Source organism: Electrophorus electricus, chromosome 4 (assembly GCF_041902795.1).
Source record: "Electrophorus electricus isolate QZ-2024a chromosome 4, ASM4190279v1, whole genome shotgun sequence".
In the NCBI taxonomy this organism is placed as follows: Eukaryota; Metazoa; Chordata; class Actinopteri; order Gymnotiformes; family Gymnotidae; genus Electrophorus; species Electrophorus electricus.
The window spans coordinates 40,262,833-40,286,104 of NC_137500.1; the positions used below are offsets into that span (position 1 = coordinate 40,262,833).

General features: G+C 40.5%; 2 protein-coding genes across 5 annotated transcripts; both read left to right on the top strand.

Annotated features, from left to right (window-relative positions):
* Positions 1-908: 908 nt before the first annotated feature.
* On the top strand, positions 909-6,494 carry tnfaip6 (tumor necrosis factor, alpha-induced protein 6). The gene is made up of 6 exons (XM_027009585.3): positions 909-1,101; positions 2,271-2,408; positions 3,480-3,641; positions 4,641-4,869; positions 5,019-5,059; positions 6,045-6,494. Exons 1-6 carry the CDS (start codon positions 1,002-1,004, stop codon positions 6,164-6,166), a joined length of 792 nt encoding a protein of 263 aa, XP_026865386.2. The 5' UTR covers positions 909-1,001; the 3' UTR covers positions 6,167-6,494.
* Positions 6,495-6,768: 274 nt separating this feature from the next.
* Positions 6,769-22,273, top strand: rif1 (replication timing regulatory factor 1). 4 transcript variants are annotated; one of them, XM_027009571.3, is made up of 36 exons: positions 6,769-6,946; positions 8,269-8,390; positions 8,541-8,619; positions 8,743-8,839; positions 8,956-9,086; positions 9,179-9,270; positions 9,491-9,680; positions 9,952-10,044; positions 10,138-10,276; positions 10,490-10,641; positions 10,749-10,866; positions 11,282-11,464; positions 11,613-11,723; positions 12,906-12,968; positions 13,077-13,180; positions 13,438-13,524; positions 13,640-13,713; positions 13,977-14,157; positions 14,270-14,377; positions 14,764-14,913; positions 15,030-15,129; positions 15,215-15,482; positions 15,593-15,632; positions 15,910-16,112; positions 16,309-16,402; positions 16,511-16,642; positions 16,732-16,874; positions 17,056-17,145; positions 17,235-17,295; positions 17,407-20,385; positions 20,470-20,589; positions 20,669-20,755; positions 20,944-21,059; positions 21,280-21,433; positions 21,509-21,629; positions 21,737-22,273. In XM_027009571.3, exons 2-36 carry the CDS (start codon positions 8,278-8,280, stop codon positions 21,967-21,969), a joined length of 7,206 nt encoding a protein of 2,401 aa, XP_026865372.2. In that variant the 5' UTR covers positions 6,769-6,946; positions 8,269-8,277; the 3' UTR covers positions 21,970-22,273. The 4 variants fall into 4 exon arrangements, with proteins under 4 accessions (XP_026865372.2, XP_081569943.1, XP_081569944.1 ...); XM_081713817.1 differs by having other exon boundaries at positions 21,280-21,629; XM_081713818.1 differs by having other exon boundaries at positions 16,759-16,874; positions 21,280-21,629.
* Positions 22,274-23,272: the final 999 nt, after the last annotated feature.

Consider the following 23,272-nt stretch of genomic DNA (forward strand, 5'->3'; position numbering starts at 1 on the left):
TTCTGTTCTAGAATATAATATTTTTATAGTCCAAGTTATAACCATCTGGAGTTTATGAATGGACAGTGTGTAATAGTTTTGGAAAAAACGATTATTCACTTATGCTGCATATTCTTGAGTGTCTTCTCCACTCTCTGCCATATGGTATGTTTCACCATTGGAAATTCTGAGCAATAGAGTACTGTAAGTAAATCCAGAAATACAAATTGATCATGTCATGGGCCTGTGTCTAATATAATTTACTGACTCAGGAGAGTGGGATGGAAACCAAACAAAACTTTACATCTTGAGAAGTATTTGGAAGATCATTCAGCACATATAATATTAAAGTATATTGAATTAGATGCTCAGAACCTTTTGGAGAAACTGTTACATTTGTCATGAATGTAATATCTTACTGTTAAAAGCTGGCCTAAACATAGCATATAAAACATACTAAACCCGATGCCATTGTGCTATTATATGTCCCACCATAAAATTAATTAATTACTACTACCATTGATGATGATGAATGATGACAAATTATTATTATTATTATTATTATTATTATGTTATTGGTATGAATAAAGGCGGTGCCACAGGACATGGAATATCGCAGCATTAAGTAGCAATTTTTCATCAAATTAATACTGAAATTGGATTTTCTTTAGAAATATTTTAATACTTTAAGGAATAATTAATTTTTTATTTCAAGTGTGACCTGGCAAACTGATTGATCACTCTTCAGTGTGAATCGGAGTCTTCTTTAATATTTTTTTAACAAACGTTGACAAGTCGTCTACAGCGTAAAATGAAAAAAAAAAAACAGTATTGCCGTTGTTTAGAAGTAAGCACGCTGACCATGGTGCCACAGTCCGTCTTAATTATAATTGCAGTCTCCTCCTACCAGGAGGGACTGCTGCCACTACTTAACGTTGACTTGCAGACATTCCGATAAGAACATCGCGAAAGGTGGAGGTTGTTATCGCTGAAGTGTTCGTGCTGGTTTAGGGACGATAGCAATGCATATTTTATTCGTCGCGGTTGCTTTAGGATTCGTACTGAAGGAAGCTCGCGCTTGGGGTTACAAGAATGGAATACTTCACAACTCCATTTGGCTTGGTGAGAGAGAGAGAGAGAGAGAGAGAGAGAGAGAGAGAGAGAGAGAGAGAGAGAGAGAGAGAGAGAGAGAGAGAGAGAGAGAGAGAGAGAGAGAGAGAGAGAGAGAGAGAGAGAGAGAGAGAGAGAGAGAGAGAGAGAGAGAGAGAGAGAGAGAGAGAGAGACGAACGAACATATGGTTATGTTTTCTCCTCCTTTTAGTTTTTTTTGAAATATATAAACTTGGCAACATGCTTACCTGTATAATTGATCCAAACAATGTATTGCGGAAGCACACTTGTGTATTGGTGGACGAGCATGTTGCTTATGTAAGGAGAGGCATTTATGACCTCAGTACTGACAGTCCACCTACCTTTGAGACTATCTTGTAAACTAGGGGAAATTACTGTACTTTGCAAAATGCAGCTCTGTAATTACAGGAATGCGATGTGATAATTACCTCAGAATAATCAAGTCATTCAACTGTGATTTGAAAAGTTAATGTTACTGAAAATATGTTTCAGAGCATTAGGCTTCCAATTCTAGGAACGAATTTTGTGTTCTTAAGATTGCACAACCATGTCTGTCTCTAAAAGTTGAGTAGTTATATCTAACTTTAACAAAAAGCTATTTTAATACATCACCCACTGATAAACATACCATGTTATTTTTTCCACTACAGCACATCTGGAAAGCAGCAACAAGCAGTTTAGTTATGCATGATGGGTCATTATGTATATTCCTGTATTTCTTTAGAGTGATGGGAGTTTTGGCCCAGGGGATCTGTTGTTCAGAAGCACCTGGATGGGAAAAGCCAGAAAAAGCTTATGAGTAATCTGAAGTACAGTTCAGCTTTTAACGGGTCATGCATGGGTTATGCCAACATGGGTCAAAAGCAGCTTGCTGATCCACAAGTCAGGGGAAGTGTGACACAAAACATTTGACTCAGATGTTTGAAATATCCAAAAGCAACTTATTTTTAAACATTGTATTGCACTGTATCCCTCACACAGTCTTCTGCTCTAACAGATGTTTGTTAAAATATGTTTCCTGTTTTACATCATTTTTTGCCAGCCAGGTAGATTACCGAACAACTGACATTTTAGGACATTCAACAGACCCTACCAAGTCCACTTGTGGTTTGTCTCATCTTGATAATGGCACTTTCTGAGATATGTTCTTCTTTCCACAGAGCAAGCAGCTGGAGTTTACCACAGGGAGTCTCGTAAAGGAAGATACCAGCTGACATATAAGGAGGCCAAAGCTGTTTGCAAATTCGAGGGAGGAACAATAGCTACTTATGATCAACTGGAGGCTGCCAGACAAATAGGTCTCTGCTGCCATTTCTGGTCTAGCACCACTGAGAAGGGAGGAGGAGATTTTGGCCCATAGTTAGATGTTAAAATGTGAATACATCACTTGGTATTTAGCTGTACATACAAAAAACAGAAGGAGTTTAAACTCACAAATAATTCTGTGGTTAATCAGTATGGTGGTCAAGACTTTCAAAATAGGAAGTGTTTTTTGTGGAAGCTTTCTCCAACTTAACCACTTGAAGTGGAGTGGCTTCATGGTTAGCACTTTTACCTCTAAGTGCTAGGGTCTTGGGTTCAGGTCTCTATCTGGGTGGAGGTTAGGTTAAATTGCATACCCTAAAAATTGTCCTGGTACGATTGTGTGTGTGAATGACAGTGTTCCTGCATGTCTAGTGATGTATGGTGCTCTGTCCTGGTTGTTATCCTCTCTCCCTTTACTGTGCCTGATTCAGTCCCCCAAGGGGCAGGGGTTTCAGGTTAAGAGTATGCTGTGAGCAACTATCTGCTGCTTGATTGGTTGTAAAAGCTGTGTGTTGATTGTAAAGTGTCCCTGGGTTCTGAGAAATGTATGTAAGTGTAATAAGTGTAACTTCATTAATTCATAAAAGCAGAAAAATGGCATGCACTACGTCACAGCTTGTGTGACTAAAGAAGCAACATCTGGGTGGATCTTTTTCCCACTTAAGCTAAATTTGATGATATGCCGGCCCAGACTGCTAAGACAGAACTGTGATTAGAACTGACTTTGCCTGGGAGGTCTTTATCTCTGTTTTCCTCTTTCTTTGTAACCCTTAAATTGGGTCAGTATGCCCTAGAACACAGCGGGTCTTTATTCCTCGTATCCGCTGCAATCTCATAACGGATTTCCTACAATTATTAATTTCCCTACAAACCTGATTATGTTCTAAGGAACTCTTAAGAGTACTTATGAACTGATTGCCTTCCTAGAGTGTGTGGTTAATAATTAGGTTATTTGAACATAGTAAAACGGATTAGATTAATTACTGGACTGTCATTAAAATGATATGAACATTGATGTTTTCTTTTAGAATGATGCAAGAATAATATTTCTCTCTTCCCTAAAGGCTTCCATGTGTGTGCAGCTGGATGGTTTGACAGAGGCCGTGTGGGATATCCCATTGTCAAACCTGGTGCCAACTGTGGTTTTGGGAAAGTTGGAATCATCGATTATGGTTATCGGCTAAATAAAAGCGAACGATGGGATGTGTATTGCTACAACCCTAACTGTGAGTAAGACTTGGAGACAAAGTGAAGTAATTCTGGAAGGAGTGACAAGGAAATCACATATCATAGGCCCTGTTTCAAAAAGTTTTTTACAGTTTATTTGAAAGCTCTTCTAAGTAGGCTGGAGTGCAGCTCCGCTAGTGAATGTAGTAAACTCTCTGGGTTAATGGATTTGTCTTTAACACAGAATAACACAGTCCTTTCAGCTTTTGAAATCATGTTGATTTGTGGTCTGCCCTGAGAGTTATACACCGCATGAGACTATGAACCAAGGAAAATTTGACAACTGTTTAATCATACCATGCCTAATGTGTGGTAACATCACATGGTGAACTTCAGCTGTACAAATGACTTGGGCTCAGATCAAGCGTATAACATAAATTTTGTAGGCTTCAAGACATATGTACAACATTTAAAAAAACATTTCCACACTAATTTGTCATGATTAAGAATCGTAAACTAACAACAATGTCAAAAAAGTCCTGATAAAAAGATTGCTGACAGTTTTAAAAAGCTTGGTGGGACTGTGTTCTGATGACAATGCACTGACAGAAAACCAACTAAGCTGAGTTTAGAATAGAATAGATTGGACAGGATGTTGAATTGGTATTATTATGGCTTCTTTTAATTTAACATTAGTATAACAATTCCTGATGCGATGCAAGAAGTAAAAATATGAAAATGTGTTTAAGTGGGTGGGGGTACTAAGGTAATGGTCATTTAGGGTTTAGATAAGACATGTATTGATTATGGCACAGAATAATTACACTAAATTGCCAAAATTCTACAAAGTCACTACATCTAAGAGTTGGAATGCAATTCAATAGACGAGTATAGACCAATACAGTGGTACAGAGTAGCTGAAGATTACTTCAGTTGATCTATCATGGGAAAAAAAGTAATTTTTACCACAGATCTCTTTATTCATAGTTGTATCATGTGGCATGAGAAAGTATTAAAAACTGGCTTTATTTAAAAATGACCTGTATGAACTTTTGCAGCAAAAGAGTGTGGTGGTGTGCATACCGACCCGGTAAAGGTTTTACAGTCTCCTGGTTTTCCAGAGGAGTACCTTGACGAACAGATATGTTACTGGCACATCCGCTTGCGCTATGGCCAGAGAATCAGACTGCATTTCCTGGAGTTTGACATAGAGGATGACACAGACTGCCTCAGTGATTACCTGGAGATCTATGACAGCTATGATGACATCACAGGGCTTGCTGGACGGTGCGGCATCAACACGTTTTTAACATCTTTCTCATTTTAGTAGCTTTTAGAGGTCTTGAAGTTTTTCTCACAAAGTCTTTACAATGCAAGTCTTTACAGTGTATATACCATACAGTTCTTATTACTTCTAATGTGTTTGATCTCTGTAGGTACTGTGGGTATGAACTGCCTGAAGACTTTTTTAGCACAGGTATGATGTAATGATTTTTTTAGACACATTGTCTAGTAATAAAACATTTATTCGTGGGTTCTTGGTCCAGTCTTCCTCAGAATTGGTTTTCTAATTTGATACAGACGAGCACTGAGATTTTCAGGAAGACATTATTTACAAATCTTTCAGGACTCTGTTTTGAGTCCCAGCTGGCCTGTGCGCTCACTTTTGCCAAAAGTTCCTGAATTGAGTGAGCAATTGATACTACCTTCATTTAGAAATGACTGGATTATTTCTTTCTATTTGGGTGGTGGACTAATCATTCAGTCATGTATGGCAGATATGCGGAATTGTGCAAATATTTTAGACAACCCAGAAAATTGTTTAGAGTTATTAATCAGAACACTAAGTGTTTATTCGTTTAAAAGTGATCCCAAGTTACATTTTTCCCAAACTACTTATTTTTACTCTGGATCCTTTTTGTTCTGTGCAATTGATCCTGTGTAACTTCATCTCTGCACTCTGTGTTATTTTTTGTATTTCAGCATGTTTTGAAGGCATTATGCTTTCAAGGTTTTACATTTACATTTAGCTGATGCTTTTATCCAAAGCGACTTACAATTACAACTGAGTACAACTTGAGCAATTGAGGGTTAAGGGCCTTACTCAGGTGCTCAACAGTGGCAACTTGGCAGTGGTGGGGCTTGAACCAGCAGCCTCCCAATTACAAGTCAAGTCAACTACTGAGCTACCACTGCCCCCAATTGTTTTATTTAACAACTGAATAAAATTAGAGGTTTGGGGCCAGTCTTATGTATTATAAATTTAAAAATGAATGAATAAATATTGTGTTAATTAATGTTTACTTGCAATAATTGCATTTACATTTGTATTTTTGTATTATAGTGTTTCTACAAATAAACATTTACTTTACAGATAAATAGTCAATAATTTCTTGGCAGGCCTATGATTTTCACAGCAATGTAGTTTCGTCTTTGACATTCTCATCTTGTCATTTTTACAGGTAATGTCATGACACTGAAGTTCCGCTCAGATTCTTCTGTTTCTGCAGGAGGATTTCAGCTACAGTACATAGCTGTAGATGATTCTCTGCACTTCAGCAATGACAAAGATACTTTTGTTTGACACTGTCTTGTATTTTTTAAGTTATGTGTTTGTAATCCACCTTGTAAAGAAATGTTTAGTGTATTACATTTCTTTTTGTAATTTCATTTTCATATACTTTTTTTCTGCAAGTGGCAGCTGAATAAAGGTACTGCAAGTTATCATAAAACAACTGCAGTGATTTAATGAAAATTAGCTGACAAAACTTGTCCTTCAGATATTTTGACTCCAGTTCAGCCTCTTGTTGCTTGGTTTAAAATGCTGTTATGTTCATCACCTGGGCTAACTTGGGTTAAAGATCTTTATTTCGCTGTATTTTACAGAGTCTGCAATTAAACATGTGCATTAATAGCAGTCTGTGATGTTACTGTGAACAGGATTTGGGTTAGTTTATTCATAGTATTCCTCATGTCGGAGAAAGTGGTCTACATGATATCCAGAAAAAAATCAAATACCGTAATCCAGAAGAGAAACAACCAACACACTCAACAATTTAAAAAGTCCTGAAAATTAGGATGAGATAATTATTTCAAGTGTGACTGGCTTGAACTTTAGACACGCCGTAGTGGATTTACTGAATTATTCATGAGTGGGTGGTAAGCACGTCGGGTGAAAGGTGACGCTCAGCGTGGCTTGTTTGGCGCCAGTGTTTTCGCGGGGCTAAAGGGGGACTTCGCAGTAGTACAGTCACCTTTATTTTTTAGTTTTTAGGTTTTTTTTTTGCAAAAAAATCCTTGTTTGATTTGAATCATATAACTCCTTCGTTCATGCTGTTGTTTTTGTTCTTTTAATAACAGTGAGGTGAGAGAATGCTACGTTTTTCGTGTTTCCTAGTTAACTGGTATCTGTTTTCAGGGAAGGGGGTTGGGTAAGTTAGCTAGCTAGCTAGTTAGCTAGCTAGTTAGTTAACGCTAGCTGTCCTAATTAGACAACATGCTTATGTTATAAACTCCACAAATTAACGCTTATGCCAAAAATAAATAAGTAACCAAGCCTACACTAGGAGTTGGGCTGCAGGGTCAGGAAATGGCTAACGTTAGCTTGCTCGCTGAACGACAAACGTATTTTGCTTGCTCATTACAAAGTATAATGTCTAGCTGTGTGTGCTCATTTTGAACTGTTAACGCCCAATATTTGGGTTTTCTGGATGCATGTTATTAGCTATGTAGCTAGCTGGGTAACGTGTATTTACACAATAGGGCAGTTACGAGATAAGAGTGAGCTAAATGGCTAGCTAACGTTACTAGATTTATGCTCTCTTGTTGTAAACGTATAGCTGCATTTGGGGCAATGGGGACACGCATGATGACAGGCAAACCTCACATTTGTAAAAGTGGCGAACTAGGTAGTTAGCTGGTACTCTCATTGTTGTAGCTATAGCTGTGTCTCTAACCTGACCTACTTGACCGTTCGTTGGGCCTACACCCAGCAAGGATGGGGCAAGAAGTTAGGTAGCATAGCTACAAGCTAACCTAGCTAGATTCTCCGCTTATGTTTAGCAGTTCACTTTTTTCTAAATGACCATTTCTGCTGTCGGTTCCTCGGCTGAGAGTAATTGAATATGGATATTTTTACATAACACAATTGATCATTTCCGTCTTTAGCATCAGTGCCACCTGTTAGCTGGATGCACGTACCTCTGTAGCTGGTCTCTTGGTTTCTTTGTGGTTTCTTCCTCTCAGCCTTTGGGAGTATTTCCTACCACTGTCGTCTTTGGCTTGATCTATAACGCTACATATGTTCGGGTCAAAGCCCTAAAAGTTGCTTTGTGACAACAGCTGTTGTAAAAAGCGTGTATAACTGAACTTTGCTTTGCTAGCCAGTAAAGGCTAGCTATCTCGGTACACTGGACATCTACCCAACGTTGATCTTGTTGGATCCCTTTTCACGCACACATCCAGGAGTCTTTAACAGACAGTTTAGTTCCCTGTATGCAAAAGATCCCTGAATGCTTAGAAATAGAAAGCACACCTACACGTCCCTTTTCAGTGAAGGGCTTGTTAATTAGATGATCATTTCAGACAGGCATAGTGGAGGTAGAAAAACCATAATCTGTGCAGTACTGAGAGATCTTGAGGACTGGAGCTGGGGAAACACTAGTGTAAATGGTTGTACTCTGGCAGGGCGTGAGGATGATGGCCACGGTACCCCTCTCCAGTTCCAGCCTCCTCCCTCTCCTGGAATCCCTGGAAGACACTACTGCTGGAGTGTCTGAGCAGACCGACGCCTACCTCACCATAGCCAAGTGAGCGGTCCACTCTGCTTGCAGATGCCATTGGTCATGTTGGTTATTTAAAGTGTTATGCCTACTGTTGTGCAACCAAAGCCCATGCCATCCGTTAACATCCTTGACTCACCATCAAAGAGATTGTTTGTTTATGTTTATTATTTTTAGTCGACTCAGCGGAGAAGATGGACGGCAGTTCTTTCCTATAATCGTAAAACACTTTTCACGCCTGGGTAAAGCTTTTCAGGTAAGAGTGGGGCCCAAGTGCGATAGTTCCATAAATTATCCACTTCATGTGCATTCATTTCACATGAACATTTACATTATTTATGCCCGATACAATGATTCCTTTTTGTTCTGTTCCTGTCAGACTCACATATCCAGTGAGAATGAGGAGCTAAGCCAGGCTGCACTTCAAGCTCTGGGCTTCTGTGTGTTCAACACAAATATTGTCTCTGGCATCCCAGGTAAATTACAGAATTGGATGGAAAGACCATGGCTGCACTGCATGTCTCCTGAAAAATTGTACCCACTTATCATTTGTGTTTAGGCTGTTTTCCTATTTATTTCTTTATTTTTATAGCAAATTTTGCAGAGGAGATCTTGTCAGTGCTTTGTGCCCTCGTATTAAAGTCTACAGATAAGAACACATGCACTAGAGCATTATGGGTGATCTCAAAGCAGAACTTCCCTGCAGAAGTGGTGTCCAAGAAGGTTAGTAAACAGAACGCATTCGGTACTTTCAGCTCTTCTGTTTCCATTTCAAGGCAAGCCATATATACATTCCTTCTCCTCTTACTTTTCAGACACCAGAAATCCTCAAGACTTTAGACTCCATGCAGACAAAAGACATCCAGTCAATCCTAATGGATCATGAGTCACTTAATGTTGTCATAAAGTAAATATTCGCAAAGCTTTTTTTCTTTAGAATATTATAATTTTGTTGAACTACTGTGAACCACTTGCAAGTGGGACAACTTCAGGTAATCTGCTAACCAAGTCGTAGTTCTTGTACTGACTTTTTTTGGAAGAACCATTTTGGCTTTGCTCGCTCTCCTAAGATGTAATGAGTCAGGCAGGCCGTTCTTTTTCTGCTCATGGTCGAATGTCAATTGCAGATTGTTGGAGCAGGCTCCCCCTCAAATGACTGAAGGGGCTACATGCTGGGCCAAACTGATCATTCCTCTGGTGGTCCACTCAGCCTCGAAGGTGCGCTTGCGTGCAGCTGCTGCCCTCGAAATGGGAATGCCTCTTTTACTGGAGAAACAGATGGAGGTGGCAGCCATTGTAGAGCCCATGATGTCATCTGTGAGTTTCATTATTCTTGATGCATCAGATTTGCTGATGTAAGCCTTTGCGGCTGTGGTGCTGAAGCTCACTGAGCTTGAGGACAAACAGTAATTTTTCCAGTATTGTAACCTTAATTGGATCTCATCTTGTAATCTGCCTTGACATATTTGGCTGTTTCTTAGCAACTCCCAGGTTAACAAACCTGTCGTCTTTCGGGTAGATGGTTCATATGTGGAAGTGCATGAATGCGATACAATGCCACTTTCTCCCATGCCTGGCCTCTTTTCAGAAACTCATCCCGGAGATGCAGAAGCTCTTCTCTACCAAGAATGAGAGTAATGTGCTGAAACTCTGGCCGTTATTTGTCAGGCTTCTGGGAAAGGTAAGACGTAGCATGCCACTCATGGTCTCTTCTTTTATAAGCTTTTTTTCTATGAAGAGATAATTGTCGGTGCAAGTAATCTTCTCTCTTCAGTTGCTTCATAAAGGAGGCGCCTTCATAAACTCCCTGCTCTATTTAGAAGAGCTGGGTTTCCGCAGCTCTTCTCCAAGCATTAAAAAAATTGCCTTCATCGCTTGGAAGAGCCTCATCGATAACTTTGCTCTTAACCCAGGTAAGCAGATATCCAGACTATCCCATCTGAATTCAGTGCTTTTATTATTTATGTGCATGTATTTCTAAGATTTACACACGTCTGCCTCATGCCTTTTTGATATAGATTGTGTGAAACCTGTTCTGAGACTGAACAAGCCATGCTTTGTCCCCTCTGAGTAGTTGTGCATTAAAAGTCTCTCCTTCCTTCGGGTTGGCTGTTTATCTGTCTCAGACATCCTTTGTAGCAGCAAACGGCTGAAGCTGCTCATGCAGCCCCTGAGCTCCATCCTGGTGAGGACTGAAGCCCTGCTGCTCACCAAACTCGAAGTCTGGTGGTACCTGGTGGTCAAACTGGGCCCCAACCTGGCTGCTAATTTTGATCAGGTAAGCAAAAATGAGGAATGCCAGCCTGAGTAAAAGCAGGAACGCCGCTGTATTCTGTATCATCAGTTTGCTCTGTTTGATTAGTTCATCTGTCTTGATGGCTAAAGGTTGGTGTACCACTGCTGCATTGCACACTTCCCCCAGACGCTTCCCTGCAGTCCTCAGTCACGCCTGCTAGAGGTGCTAGCCAGAGTAATGGCATTGCCCTGTCCACTCCTAAAGCAGGTATTGTCAATTTCCACTTCTTCTTTACCAGTGTTTTCACATTCTTCTTCCCCTCGTGTAACCTATTTAATAGTAATATGTTTTATTTCTATAGTACTTCCTGAAAATCCTTGTTTAAAGATGTAGAAATAAAGTACTTTGATTTGGATATATTGCTCAAGTGCTAGAATGCCATTTTACAAACATTGCTTACTTGGTTCTTCCAGCTCAGGTTCTTGTCAAACACCTGTATTTTCATACAGTTTCTAGCTTTAACACCTTTTAATAATAGCGAAGTGAAACAATGCTTTTATTTTCACATTTGTTAACTGGTATTTGTTTTCGTATGTTGTCGTTTGTATTAATCATCCTGGCTAACTGAGGCATGTACGTTTGTCAGTCATTTTCCTACCTCTCTCTTTCTTCCATGGCTCAGTCTCAGGCGTCCCGTCGTGTAGCTCTCCAGGTGCGACCCCTCGTGCCAGCCTGGGCAGCAGCATGAACCTGCCCCAGTCCTACACCTCCATCCAGCTGCTGGGCCTGGAAATGCTGTTACACTACTTTCTAGGCTCACAGGCTGCCGCTGCTGGTGCCAAGAGCAAACTGCAACTCAGTCTCGGTGAGGACTACGACTGCGAGTTCCCCATGCTGAGATGCTTACATTCACGTTTTTTTGCTTTTCACTTGTCTGTCTGCAAAAGCCTATAGTTTTTGATAGAGTGGGAGCGTGTTCTTCAGTATTTTGAACGTACACGTTGCGTTTTCAGAGCCCCTGACGCACAATCTCCTGAGCAGCCACTCTTTCTTCAGCAAGCACGCCTCTACACTCATCTTAGCTGTTAGAGACGGCTTCATCACCGTGGGCAAAAGCGCGCCAGGTACTCGCCCTTTTTATTGACCAAGGGTTATAAGCCATTGTGGCACCCATGTTTTGTTCCAGCTGGTCCTTTTTTCTAGCACAGATTGCCCTTATTCTGTTTGGTTAAATTATGATGAGCCAAGAACCCCAAATAAACTTTACACCATTTAGCCTTAAAGCAGGTAGTGCTACCTCTTTGGGTTTTCGCAAAGTGCTCAGTGTGTACAGTGGTAGTCAAGCAGCACCTTAAGTGACTTGCATGCATTGCTTCTAAGTGTTTGAAACCTGCCACATTCTGAAGTCTGTTCATTTTAATCTAACTATTTCAGACTACAAAATGGGTTTTTTTGTCCTTAGTACATGCCTGAGTAATATCACTTGGCTGATTTTGCATTTGGTTCATGGGAGAGGCACAATGGTCCTATTGTAGAGGAGCCAACCTTTCTAAAAACCCTTCTACACTTTGTCTTGTTTATGTAATAAATAGTTCTTCCTAGCTGAGCTGTATTTCTTCCAGATGGTCCAGAGTTACTGGCAATAATGCTTAATTATTCAGCATCTAAGTATCATTCCTCCTCCCCCCCCCAAGCTAGGTTGTCATGGCTGATGTTGTGCAATGCTGAACATTTGCGTGAATCGCTGGTATTTTTCTTTAGCATGTGGTTGCGCTCGCATCCTCTTTGTTGGTCATTAAGGTCTGACCCCCACCCCCCGTAGTGTCGGATGTATTTCTGTTCCACTTAAGCTGAATTAAGCATGTAAAACGCTGATTACAAGGGCAAGTCGGTGTTTGATCGCTATTATGATACTGGCTTTTGCAAATGAGCTCTCTACCAAGTAGGTTATTCTGTGTGTCTCCATCCTAACCAACCTCAGATGTACTTTTATGCTTTAATGCATGTGGGTGATTTCATGAATACGATCCACCAAATGTGAATAGTTATCAAAATGCAGGCAATTAGTTAATCCTGTTTAACCGTGTGTGTGTGTGTGTGTGTGTGTGTGTGTGTGTGTGTGTGTGTGTGTGTGTGTGTGTGTGTGTGTGTGTGTGTGTGTGTGTGTGTGTGCAATGATACTTTGTCCAAATCATGCAGCCATATTCTGCATTTGTTAAACTATAGCCTGCATGTGTTTTCAAAATTTTAGAGAGGAATAATTATAGCCAAAGCATTTCTTGTTCCTATTGTATTTCTTTTTTTAGAAGCCCTGCTAAGTCTGATTTGGAACAGCCTGGTTAACCTAGTCAGTACAGTGATAGAAGCTGGTAAGTGGCTTAGAAATTCATTCAAATACCGGAGTGCGTGTATACACATGTCCTCTTGCTGTCTAGGCTTGTGTACATCATTTATCTGTGTGGTATTCTCTGCTACAGCTGGCAATAAGAAGGAAAGGCAAGGCTCTGAGGTCCTTACCCTGCTACTGCAGACTCTGCAGGCCATTCTCTGTTCTGAAGCCCTGCCTATCCCACGGGCTCTGGTATGTCATCTCACCCCACAGACCATGGCTGGGGCTCATCTTATGTTGGAAGTGTTTAGTGTAATGGTGTTCGGAAGCCAACTAAGCCTTAATTACTTTGAACTTGTAGTTGTTCTACTCTGATTAATAAAGTTTGGTGAAATTAGCTTCGGAATTGCAAGCCTTTTCTGCTTTGTTATGCCAGACATTGTGAATAATTTTTGTGGTGCCATGTGAAACCTGTAAATTTAAACTTGCAGCACACATCTGTGTTGCAGCTTTTATTGGAAGCCACTGTTATGGGTATCCCACAAAAAGTACTTGGATCTGCTGCTTATCAAGTGGCTAACATGGATGTTTTGAATGTGAGTGTACGAGCTGTTCTGTAACAGGATCATAAAATGTAATGGTCATATGCTTCCTGTGTGTACGTTTCACATGTACCTTTAGTAAATGCCATTCTATGCATTTCTTTCCCAGGGTACTCCAGCTCTTTTCTTAATACTCCTCATCTACAACAACAGTCTGCTCTCCTCGTTTGTGGCCGATGAACGGTATGCACTTTAGATGCTGTTCAGTCTGTGTTGTTTTTTGATGCTTCATCCTACAGTAAGCCAAATACAAAATTAAAACTTGGAAACCTTACTGTGAGTATTGGATAGATAGAACATGTATTTGTTTAAACACATAATTGCTTGCCTCTGCTGATTACTGTAGTCTTTCAACATTAAGAAAAATGGCATAAGAAAAATCAGGTATTGTATAATTTGCTTTATATCTGAGATGTACTCAAACTGCACTCTTTGCCATCCTATAGGTTTTTCCAATGTTTGGAAACCCTTGTCAGCTGTGGTCTCTCTGGACCCACATCTCCTTTGGCCTTTGGGGAATCAGTTTTAGGAGCTGTCAGTCACAGTGTGGAGGCTGTAGAGAACAGAGAGCATTTATGGAGAATGTGGAGCGTGATGGTGAACCCTCTAACTGATACCATTACCCAAGTTTGTACTGCGGCTGCTGTTTTGCACCCTTTCAACATTTTACGGTTTGAACACTTACAAATCACTGTTTATATCTTGGGTAATGCAAGTAACGCACAGCTTTCTCTTGCAGACAAATGAGGTGAACCAAGGAGATGCCCTTGAGCACAACTTCAGTGCAATTCACAGTGCTCTGATGTTCCCAGTTACCCACCTTTTGTGTGGTTCAGCTCTTCCACAGGTCAGGGGCCAGCTGTTTCTTACCAAGTAACAATGATATGGAGAAAAAAGCTATGTTGCCATTATATTGTTGCATATTGAGTTTGTAGTGTGCTTTGTGATATATTGAGAACACGAGAGCTATTCTCTCATGTGATGTGATTTAAAGATTGGCCTGCAGTATCATTGCTCAAATGACTTATGTTGTATCCTGTGATTCATGAAAATACTCATTGAATGCTTAACTGCAATGTCCAAGGTTGGATTGAATACTCACAGCACAGAAGTGCAGTGATATTTGCATATTGTAGCCTTCTACTATGTCAGCATTGCAGAGGACAATATTGTGATGAGTGTATATGACTGTTGTTGGATTGGAATTCTTTCCCCCCCCCCCCCCTGCTGTAGATGACCCAGAAGTCCATGCTGAGCACATGGTCTCGGCTGTACAAGGCATTTGCTCGCTGTTCTGCTCTGGTGGCCACAGCAGAAGAGAATGTGTGCTGTGAAGAGCTGTGTTCCAGGATTTCTGTGACACTGGATGGTCAAACCCTGAAGGTGAACAGCTTGCGCAATGTGACCTTTTTAACAGTTTTATTTATTATACTTTTATCAAGTTCATGAAGCTTTTTGTTGTGCATTCACTAGATTTCCCCCCCCCCCCACCCCTCCAGAATTTGTCTCATCTTGATGGAATAGCAAATATCTTGCTCTTCATCATCGAGAGTGTGGATTTCTCTCCATTTACACCTCAGTTTCAGCAGAAGATGAAATGTAGGGCATCCTGTGTTCTCTTCAAACATAAACACGCAGCTTAAGTAAAGGCATTTTGATTGCCGCTCATCTCTTCCCTCCACAGCACCTCGTACCCCCCTGGGCCGGGTTCGGAAGAGGAGCAAAGCTCTGGGAAATCTATCCAGCTTTCATGTGCTACTGTTGCAGGCATTGGAGGCCTTCCTTAATTTGAACTCTTCAGAAGAAAACAGTGTAGTTTTAAGTAGCCTGGGGTCCACTCTCATCTCCATTGTGTGCAGCCTTTTCAACAATCTGTCATTACCCATTGCTATTCAGGAGTCTTTAGCATGCCTCATAAAACCTCTTGCACTTTTTTATGGACAAGAAGTAAGGTGAGTTTCTTGCTTTATAAATATTTTGGTCTTTTATGATATTTTAAACTTTAACAGTCTTTCTGAAATGGTACACCATAGCTCAATGGCTTTGTTTGTTTTCCATGTAGTTCAGACTGTGAACAGTCCCACCCTTTGCTAGGATCCAAGGTAATTATAGTTTAGGTGTGTAATGAAAGTTAATTCAAATCAGTTTATTTGGTTAAGAAGCATTATATATTTAGTGTTGTATTTGATAGCTATGATCATTTTACTTTGAGCTGCTGCTGATTTCTTGGTGGAAGACTATATTAAAAATGTATATTTGACATAACTAAAAAAGCAAATCTTGTGATGAGGTAAATTGCATTATGGCTGTGAATTGGTCACAGGGATGAGCCAATTCCTTCTCCTAATTGAAGCAGCACTGTTATGATTAACTTTGTAGTTGGAGAAGCTGCTGAGTGAGATGTTGTGCTGTCTCCAAACGCGCTCTGCTCTGCAGTATGACGATGAGCTGCTGGCAGTGCTCTCTCCGCTGCTCTGTGTGCTTTTTCCACATAAGAGCAAGCAGATTCGTTCAGTCATCACTCAGTTCTGGAACGCCACTTTTGGAAACACACTTATACTGACTTATCCAGAGATGCTCAAGTAAGTGTGACTAATGCAGATTACTGAGAACTTTTAGTTCTCAACTTTCGAAAGCAATTTTAACCTGAATCAACATATCAGGAAGAAGTAAAGTAAATCCTAATTGTTTTACAGTTTCCAGTGTCTTTTGTGATTGTGCTGAGGTACATGAAGTATAGTCTTGGTTGGGGGGAAAAAAGACAAATCTGTTTTCTAGGCCTGTTTTAAGTCAAGCTAAGCAGAAGGCTCCCTTAATTTTGCCTGGCTTTCAAGGAGTAGAGACATCTGAGGATTACAGTGGACAGTGCTCAGTAAGTTCTCTGGTGTTTTGGAGATATTAGGGAGGGGGGTGTGGCTGGATCTGAGGTGAAGGCACAGTCATCCTGACTGCATAGTTAATTGTTTGTTGATTTGAGCAGAGTGAATGTTCTCAACTTGATGCTGAAATCAGTGGGATAAAGGTGGCCTCGGTGGGGAAGAGGGAGTCCTTGCTTGCCAGAGCAGCGGAACTAAAGGAAAGGAGTTCTGCAGGTCCCACCAAACCTGTATCTGTAAGCAGATCAAATTAAATGAAAGACTGTCCACTTTACCTTGACTGATGGACTGCATGCTTTAGCCAATGGTGGTGTACATGTTCCAGGTGAAACTGGATTTTGGATCTCCTAAGGTTCCACGCCGAGAAGTTCTTGAGGAGGCGGCATCGGTAGATTTCGTTTTCATCCCACCTGAGGCAAAGGAGAGAGTGTTGACAGAACACCAGAAAGAAGTCAAAAGGACAAAAAGGTAAGACTAAGATTTTGCAGTACAACCTCCATAGTATGCTTAGCCTCGTAGCTTCAAGGCACTTTTGTTTGGTCAATTTGTGTAAGAGCATCTGTTAAATGCTATGAAAGTGTAGCAATGTGTTCCTCATATTTCTAAGCTTAGCTAATGGGTGTCTGTTTGTTTTTGCTTGTTTTCCCAGGGTTGATATCCCTACCATGTACAATAATTTGGATGCCTCTTTAGATACCACCATCTTTGCCCAGTATACTCAGAGCCAAGAGGAATCTTTGTATGTTTATCTCTTTGCAATTAGTTCCATTACCCAAACTTCTCTGCCTTTCACTGCTGCACTATTTACCAAAATGTGTTTGCATTTAGGGACACATTGCCAGCAGATGAACAAGCTGAAACGAACAAAGTCAGTACAGTTGAAACTGGGGTAAGAGTCAATATTTTATACTAGAAGGAATTTCATCATTTGTCTTCTGTATTGTTATATCACTTACAATGAGAGTGAATACATACAGAATAAACTTTTTTTTTCTTCCAGCGTTTAGAGACTGAAGAATCCTTTATAAGTGGCATTCAAGAAGCCCAAGATAATATCAGTCTAGAGACAAAGACACCAGAAAAAGAAACCAATCAAACTACTGAGATATCATTATCAGCAGATCTCTCAGTGTCAGATGTTGATGAGCATGACTCTGCTAAAAAGAGTGATGGTCAAGATGTGTCTGGTTCATCTGACATGATCTCTGGCACTCCACCAAAACCAAGCAGCCGGCGTCAATCCTTCATCACCTTGGAGAAATATGCAGAAGGAAGGCCTGTCAGCCCCATGAGTGTTACAAAATTTACTGGTCCACTTACTAGGACTTCTTATAGTCAAGACACGCCAAAGTCACAGCAGTTGACACCAGATGGCTCTTATTGCTCACTGCCAGAAAAAGATGAAGGGCTTTCACAAGCATTTGCCAGGAACATGAGCCAGGATTCAACTCAAAAGAGTGAAGAAAAAGACACAGAACTAAAGGCAGACTTGCAACCAGTGCCTCTGCATTCAAGTGAAGGCATCATAGATGATGTGATACCAGACACTCAGAGCCACGATTTGAATGTCACAGGTAATGGTGGTGAAAAGTGTTTGCACAAGTCCAACTTGGAGGTGGAAACTGAAATTGCCTCACTTGGGGAAGATTCAGAGGCTGTTGCTGCTTCTAGTCAAGTGGAACCAAGGAGGTCAGGCAGACGCAGAAGTAGACCTGTCCGACCCGGTGAGGAATCAACAGATCAGGGATCAAAAAACAAACAACAAAAAAGGCATTCTGTTAATGAGTTGACTTTGACTGATGCGCAGAAGCCCTCACCTTCCAAGCGAATGGACAGTGTTTTGCCTGGAAGAAGCAGAAGAAGCAAAGTTCTTGAGGAGAGCAACAGTGAAAATGGTAGATCGCAGAATAGTGAGCGTAAAGATGAACATAGCCAGACTGATTCACAAGCTTTAGCAGTGATTTCAGCTACAGGTTTATCGCAGGGAAGAAGTAGGAGAAATAAGACTAGAGAGCTTAGCCAGTCCGAGCTTGCTAATGATAAGCAGTTTCCTTTGAGTCAAACAGAAAACAGAAGAGAATCCCCTTTCAGTCAGTCACATAGCAGGCTGTTAAGGAGAACCAGAGTGGTTAGTACCATTGTTGAAATTTTAGGCAAGAGGCAGAGAGTTGAAAACTCCCAAAGTGATTCTCTAGCTAATATGTCCATGTTAAAAGGCAAAAATGTAGACACACAGTCATCTGATTCTGAGGTTTGTGGCCAATCACCTGGCAGACCAAAAAGAATGAAGAAGTCTGAGATGCATAATACACAAAACAAAGATCAGCCTGTCATTGAAAATGACCCAAGTCAGTCTGATTCTCAAACAGTGATTCCTGTAAAAGGCAGAGTAGGCAGAAGGAAAAAAGTTAGAAAGACAAGTGCTAGTAGAGATACCACCCCATCTAGTTTCCTCAGTACTGAATGCTCCCTATCTGATGAGATGCAGGACTCCTCTCAAAGACATGGCAAATACAAAACTCGCCGGTCATCTCAAAGCTTGCTGTCTGTTGAGAGCTCAGAATCTGATGCTTCTGACATCAGACAGGGACAAGAGCAAAAATCAAAAAAGGCTGAATCACAGATACTGGTGTCTGATTTGATTGCAAATGTGCCTGTTGGTGACACATTAGGATCAGTGTTGGGTGTGGAAGATGTAAATATTCCTTTAATTTCAACAGATGATTTTGAGAAGGATCCAAAAGGCTGCTTGGACATTAAGCTGCATGAGGATGGGGTCCTTACAACTGAATGCCCAGTAATCAAATCTGACATTTCAAATGCTGAACCATCTGAAGTGAAGCAACAAAGTGATGAATCAAACATGCAAAATGATTGCCATAAAGTGGAGCTAATTACTGCTACTATTGAAGAGGGGCCTGCTGAGGAAGAGGCAGTAATATCTTTGCAAAATAGCCTTGTTTTACCTGAAAAAGTGGAGCTAAAAACTCCAGAATTACACAGATGCCCACATACTAAAAGAGGTCGTGGACGCAGGCGCTCCACAAGCTGTAACTGCCTCCTAGGCCGTAGCAGTATGTGTCCACAGGAAAGTATTTGCAATGACTCCCATGTTTCTCAGGACCTTGAAGATAAGAACACACTTGAACCTGTAAGCTTGCTATCTGAATCTGATCTCGACATAATTAAGCCTGTCTTGATAGAAAATGAGTATGTGGCTCTTGTAGATAACTGTTCTGTAGATAATAATGAGCAGTGTCCTCCAGCCTTGCCCAACTCAACAAACACAGAGATGCCCACTAATAACCCAGTGAAAAATCTTGATGAGGCTCCTTCTCTGTTGTCTGTAATAAAAGGTCCAACCCAGGAAGACAAAAAAGAGAATACGGAAGATAAGCATCAAGAAAAGGAACCAAATGGCAGTGCCTCAGATAACACTTCTGATCAAGACCAACCCCAAAGTTCAAGTCCTCAAGATGACTCTTTAATCCGGAGTAAGCCTGTGGTGGATAAAACTGTAAGACAAGAACAACTGGAATGTCCCATTTACCAGGATGAAGTAACTGACATGGCTGTAAATGAAAATGTAGAAAAGCTTGAAATGCCAGAAAAGGAAGCCCTTGGGCATGGAATAGGTGGTGATATTATTTCCATCTCAGAAGGAACTGAATTAGATGGTTCTTCCCATTTAGAAGGGGATGATGGTGAAGAAACACAGTTAGGCAACACAGAACTTCAACCTAAGACTGATGAATATTGTGAGGCAATCTTGCCTTTACACTCTGCCATGACAGAAACGTGTCTAGATTCCCCACCCAAGCAGAAGTCCTCAGATTACTGCAGAGATGAAGTAGGGCAAAGTCCTAACAGTAGTGTAACCCGTGGTGTATGGTCACCGTCAGCTTCTCCATCTACAAGCATTCTTAAGAAAGGGCAGAAAAGACAGTGTGAAGAGGATTCTCCATCTCCTCTCCTTAAGGTAGTATTTCATGCATGGAATTAGCATGCTTTCCATTTTATATTTACAACAGGAATGATATACGGCAATGTTTTTGTTGTGCAGTCCAGGCGAGTATCCTTTGCAAACCCAATTTACCAGCAGGAAATGGCTGATGACATTGATCGTCGTAGTCCGGTAATAAGGACCAGCTCCCCAAGGTCAAAAGCTATAGGACAGCCTAAGGTATTTTATAGACTCATAAATCTGTACATTTATGGCCAAACAAAACCAAACTAGCCTAATCAAAAGTTATTTATTGCAGTATATACCAACACCTACCAAAGGCTTACTGACACTCAGCCCTCGAAACCTTCGCAGTCCAGGCTACAAGAGTTCAAAGAAATGCCTAGTATGTATTTGTTTTTGTATTTTGTATTTGTTTTCTTCCACATCAATTTTTTGTTTATACAGTTGGAAATTATTGAACTGGGACTGGTGTTACCATATAACTTTCTAAACCGCCGATTAAATGATTAATGCACGGTTTGGAACACAATACTTTTAACCTTTAGAAGTCATTGTTTAACCTTGCAACAGATCTCAGAAATGAATCAGGAGCCTCGGCCCATTCCAAAAGACTGTGTTTATCCAGCCCTGGTCAGCTGTTCTACCCCGGTTGAGGCTGTTCTGCCACAAATTTCCTCTAACATGTGGTGAGTCATGTTAAGAAGAGTGGTGGTGGGGGGGGGGGGGTTGTTTTGTGTTTTTGTTTTTATTTTAAATAGTGAATTGCATGGACAGAAAAGAAAATCAGCTGTCAAGTTTAACACTTAACGAAAAAATTGAAAGATGAATATGTTGACCTTTTTATCTTTTAAAATTTGTGGTGGTTTTTGTGTTTTTTTGTTTGTTTTTTTTACTCTTTATGCCTAGGCCTCGTGGATTTGGTCAGCTTGTCCGTGCTAGAAATATCAAAACTGTTGGTGATCTAAGTGCTCTTACCTCTGATGAAATTAAGATGCTCCCTATTCGCTCACCTAAGTTGTCAAATGTCAGGAAAGCACTCAAAACCTATCACGAACAGCAGGTAATGAGTCAAGCTAATAAGAAACTGCTAAAATCTCATCTCCTAGATGTATTGACATCTGATTTTCCTCCAAAGCGAAAAGGGCGGTCTGATGACCTAAAATGCTTTGATGAAACTGAAAAAATGACCTCTGAACCTGAGGAGATGGATACACCTTCAAATCCAGATGAAGAACAAATCTCTAGAGATGTGAAAGGTATATCTGGCAGTCTTATTGAGTTAGATAGAATACAGAATATTGCAAAACATCATAGTCAGGATATCTAGACCAGAAACTGAACCCAATTGTATTCTTTTCTTCAGAAATTGTATGTCCAGATGTTCCGTCAGCTTTGGAACAGAAACTGCAGGAACCGTTGTGTGTAGAGCTGTTGTCGGACATGGTGGCTCTTGGAGCCAGGCTAACCAATGAGGAGCTCAGTCACTGTTCACCAAGTGAGCTGGGTCGGATGCACGAACATCTGAGTGGTATGATGAGAAGTATTGTGGATCATCTTCAGTCACGTTTAGTCAACCTTGAGGACAGTTTGCCATGATGGCATCCTAAATCTTCACCCTGGGCTACCTTTATGGGATGTTATGCCTCATTCATGGGATATCTTTAACAGGGTCTTTAGCAGAGGACTATTTGTTTTAGTCATCATTTTAGACATGGAGCTACAAATACTTTCTTGGAAGATAGTAGCTTGTACAATTTTCCTGTCATATCACAAGAAATGTTAGTCTTGGGTTTTATGGGATTTTTTAAAATAAATAAATGCCGACCAGGTTGCAGATGGCACTTTTTTATATTGATGTACTCTTTGTTTAAATAAAGTAATGAAGGAGTAATAGTTGTAATTAATTGTGGTTTGGTTTTTTTTTTGGTTTTTTTTACTGGCAAGAGTGGGGCACTGATGCCTTATTGAAATTTCCTAATCCAGAATTATAGAATTACCTCAATAACTTCTCACTAATGGTGAAACATGGATAAAATACAGTAATGGAGCAAATGCATGCCATTTAAGATATTTGTGAAAATATTCTCTGTTCAGACCTTATTAAATTAGTTATTGACCACATTCTAAATGAATACAGTTTGCAACAGGTATTTAGATCAAATGTAGTCATTTTACTGTATATAAACTAAAATTAATGTAGAATATGCATGCAGGGACGTGTGCAACATCCCTGTGCTTATATTGGCAGTATGTACTGTACTTGAGCTGTTTTTAAATAAAGTTTAAAAGTGAGCACACGGTTTTGCAAATAGCCAGTTTGCAGAAATGTGCAAAATTATTTTGCAACCTGTAAGGGGATCTATCATTCAGCTAAAGTATTGTACTACCCTGATCAGCCACAACATTTAAAACCCCCGACAGGTGAAGAGAATAACATTCTCATTACAAAGGCACCTGTCCATGGGTAGAATATATTGGGTAGCTAGTGAAACGTCAGGTTTTGAAGTTGTGTTGGAGACAGGAAAACTGGGCAAAGGATCTGAGTGACTTTGATGAAGGTCAAATTATGATGACTAGACTACTGGGTCAAAGCATCTCAAACATCTTATTGCAGACAAAGTACACCTCATTACAATGGTATTCCCTTCTAGTGAAGATGGACTACAAATGATCCCTTTGACCAGGTCAGGACATGGATAGGACCCCTGAACTCCTCAGAGTTATGCTGAACAACAAAGTCATAAATGACCTAGCTGAACACTTACTTTGCTGGGCTGGCTTTCTGACCCTTCCACGTCTTCTTAGGTGTCTCAGATCTGTGGGTCTTGAATGTGTGAAGCTCTTTCCAGCCTGGTTATACTTAAAGGAACTGACCACAAATTCCATCAGGCTCAAACCC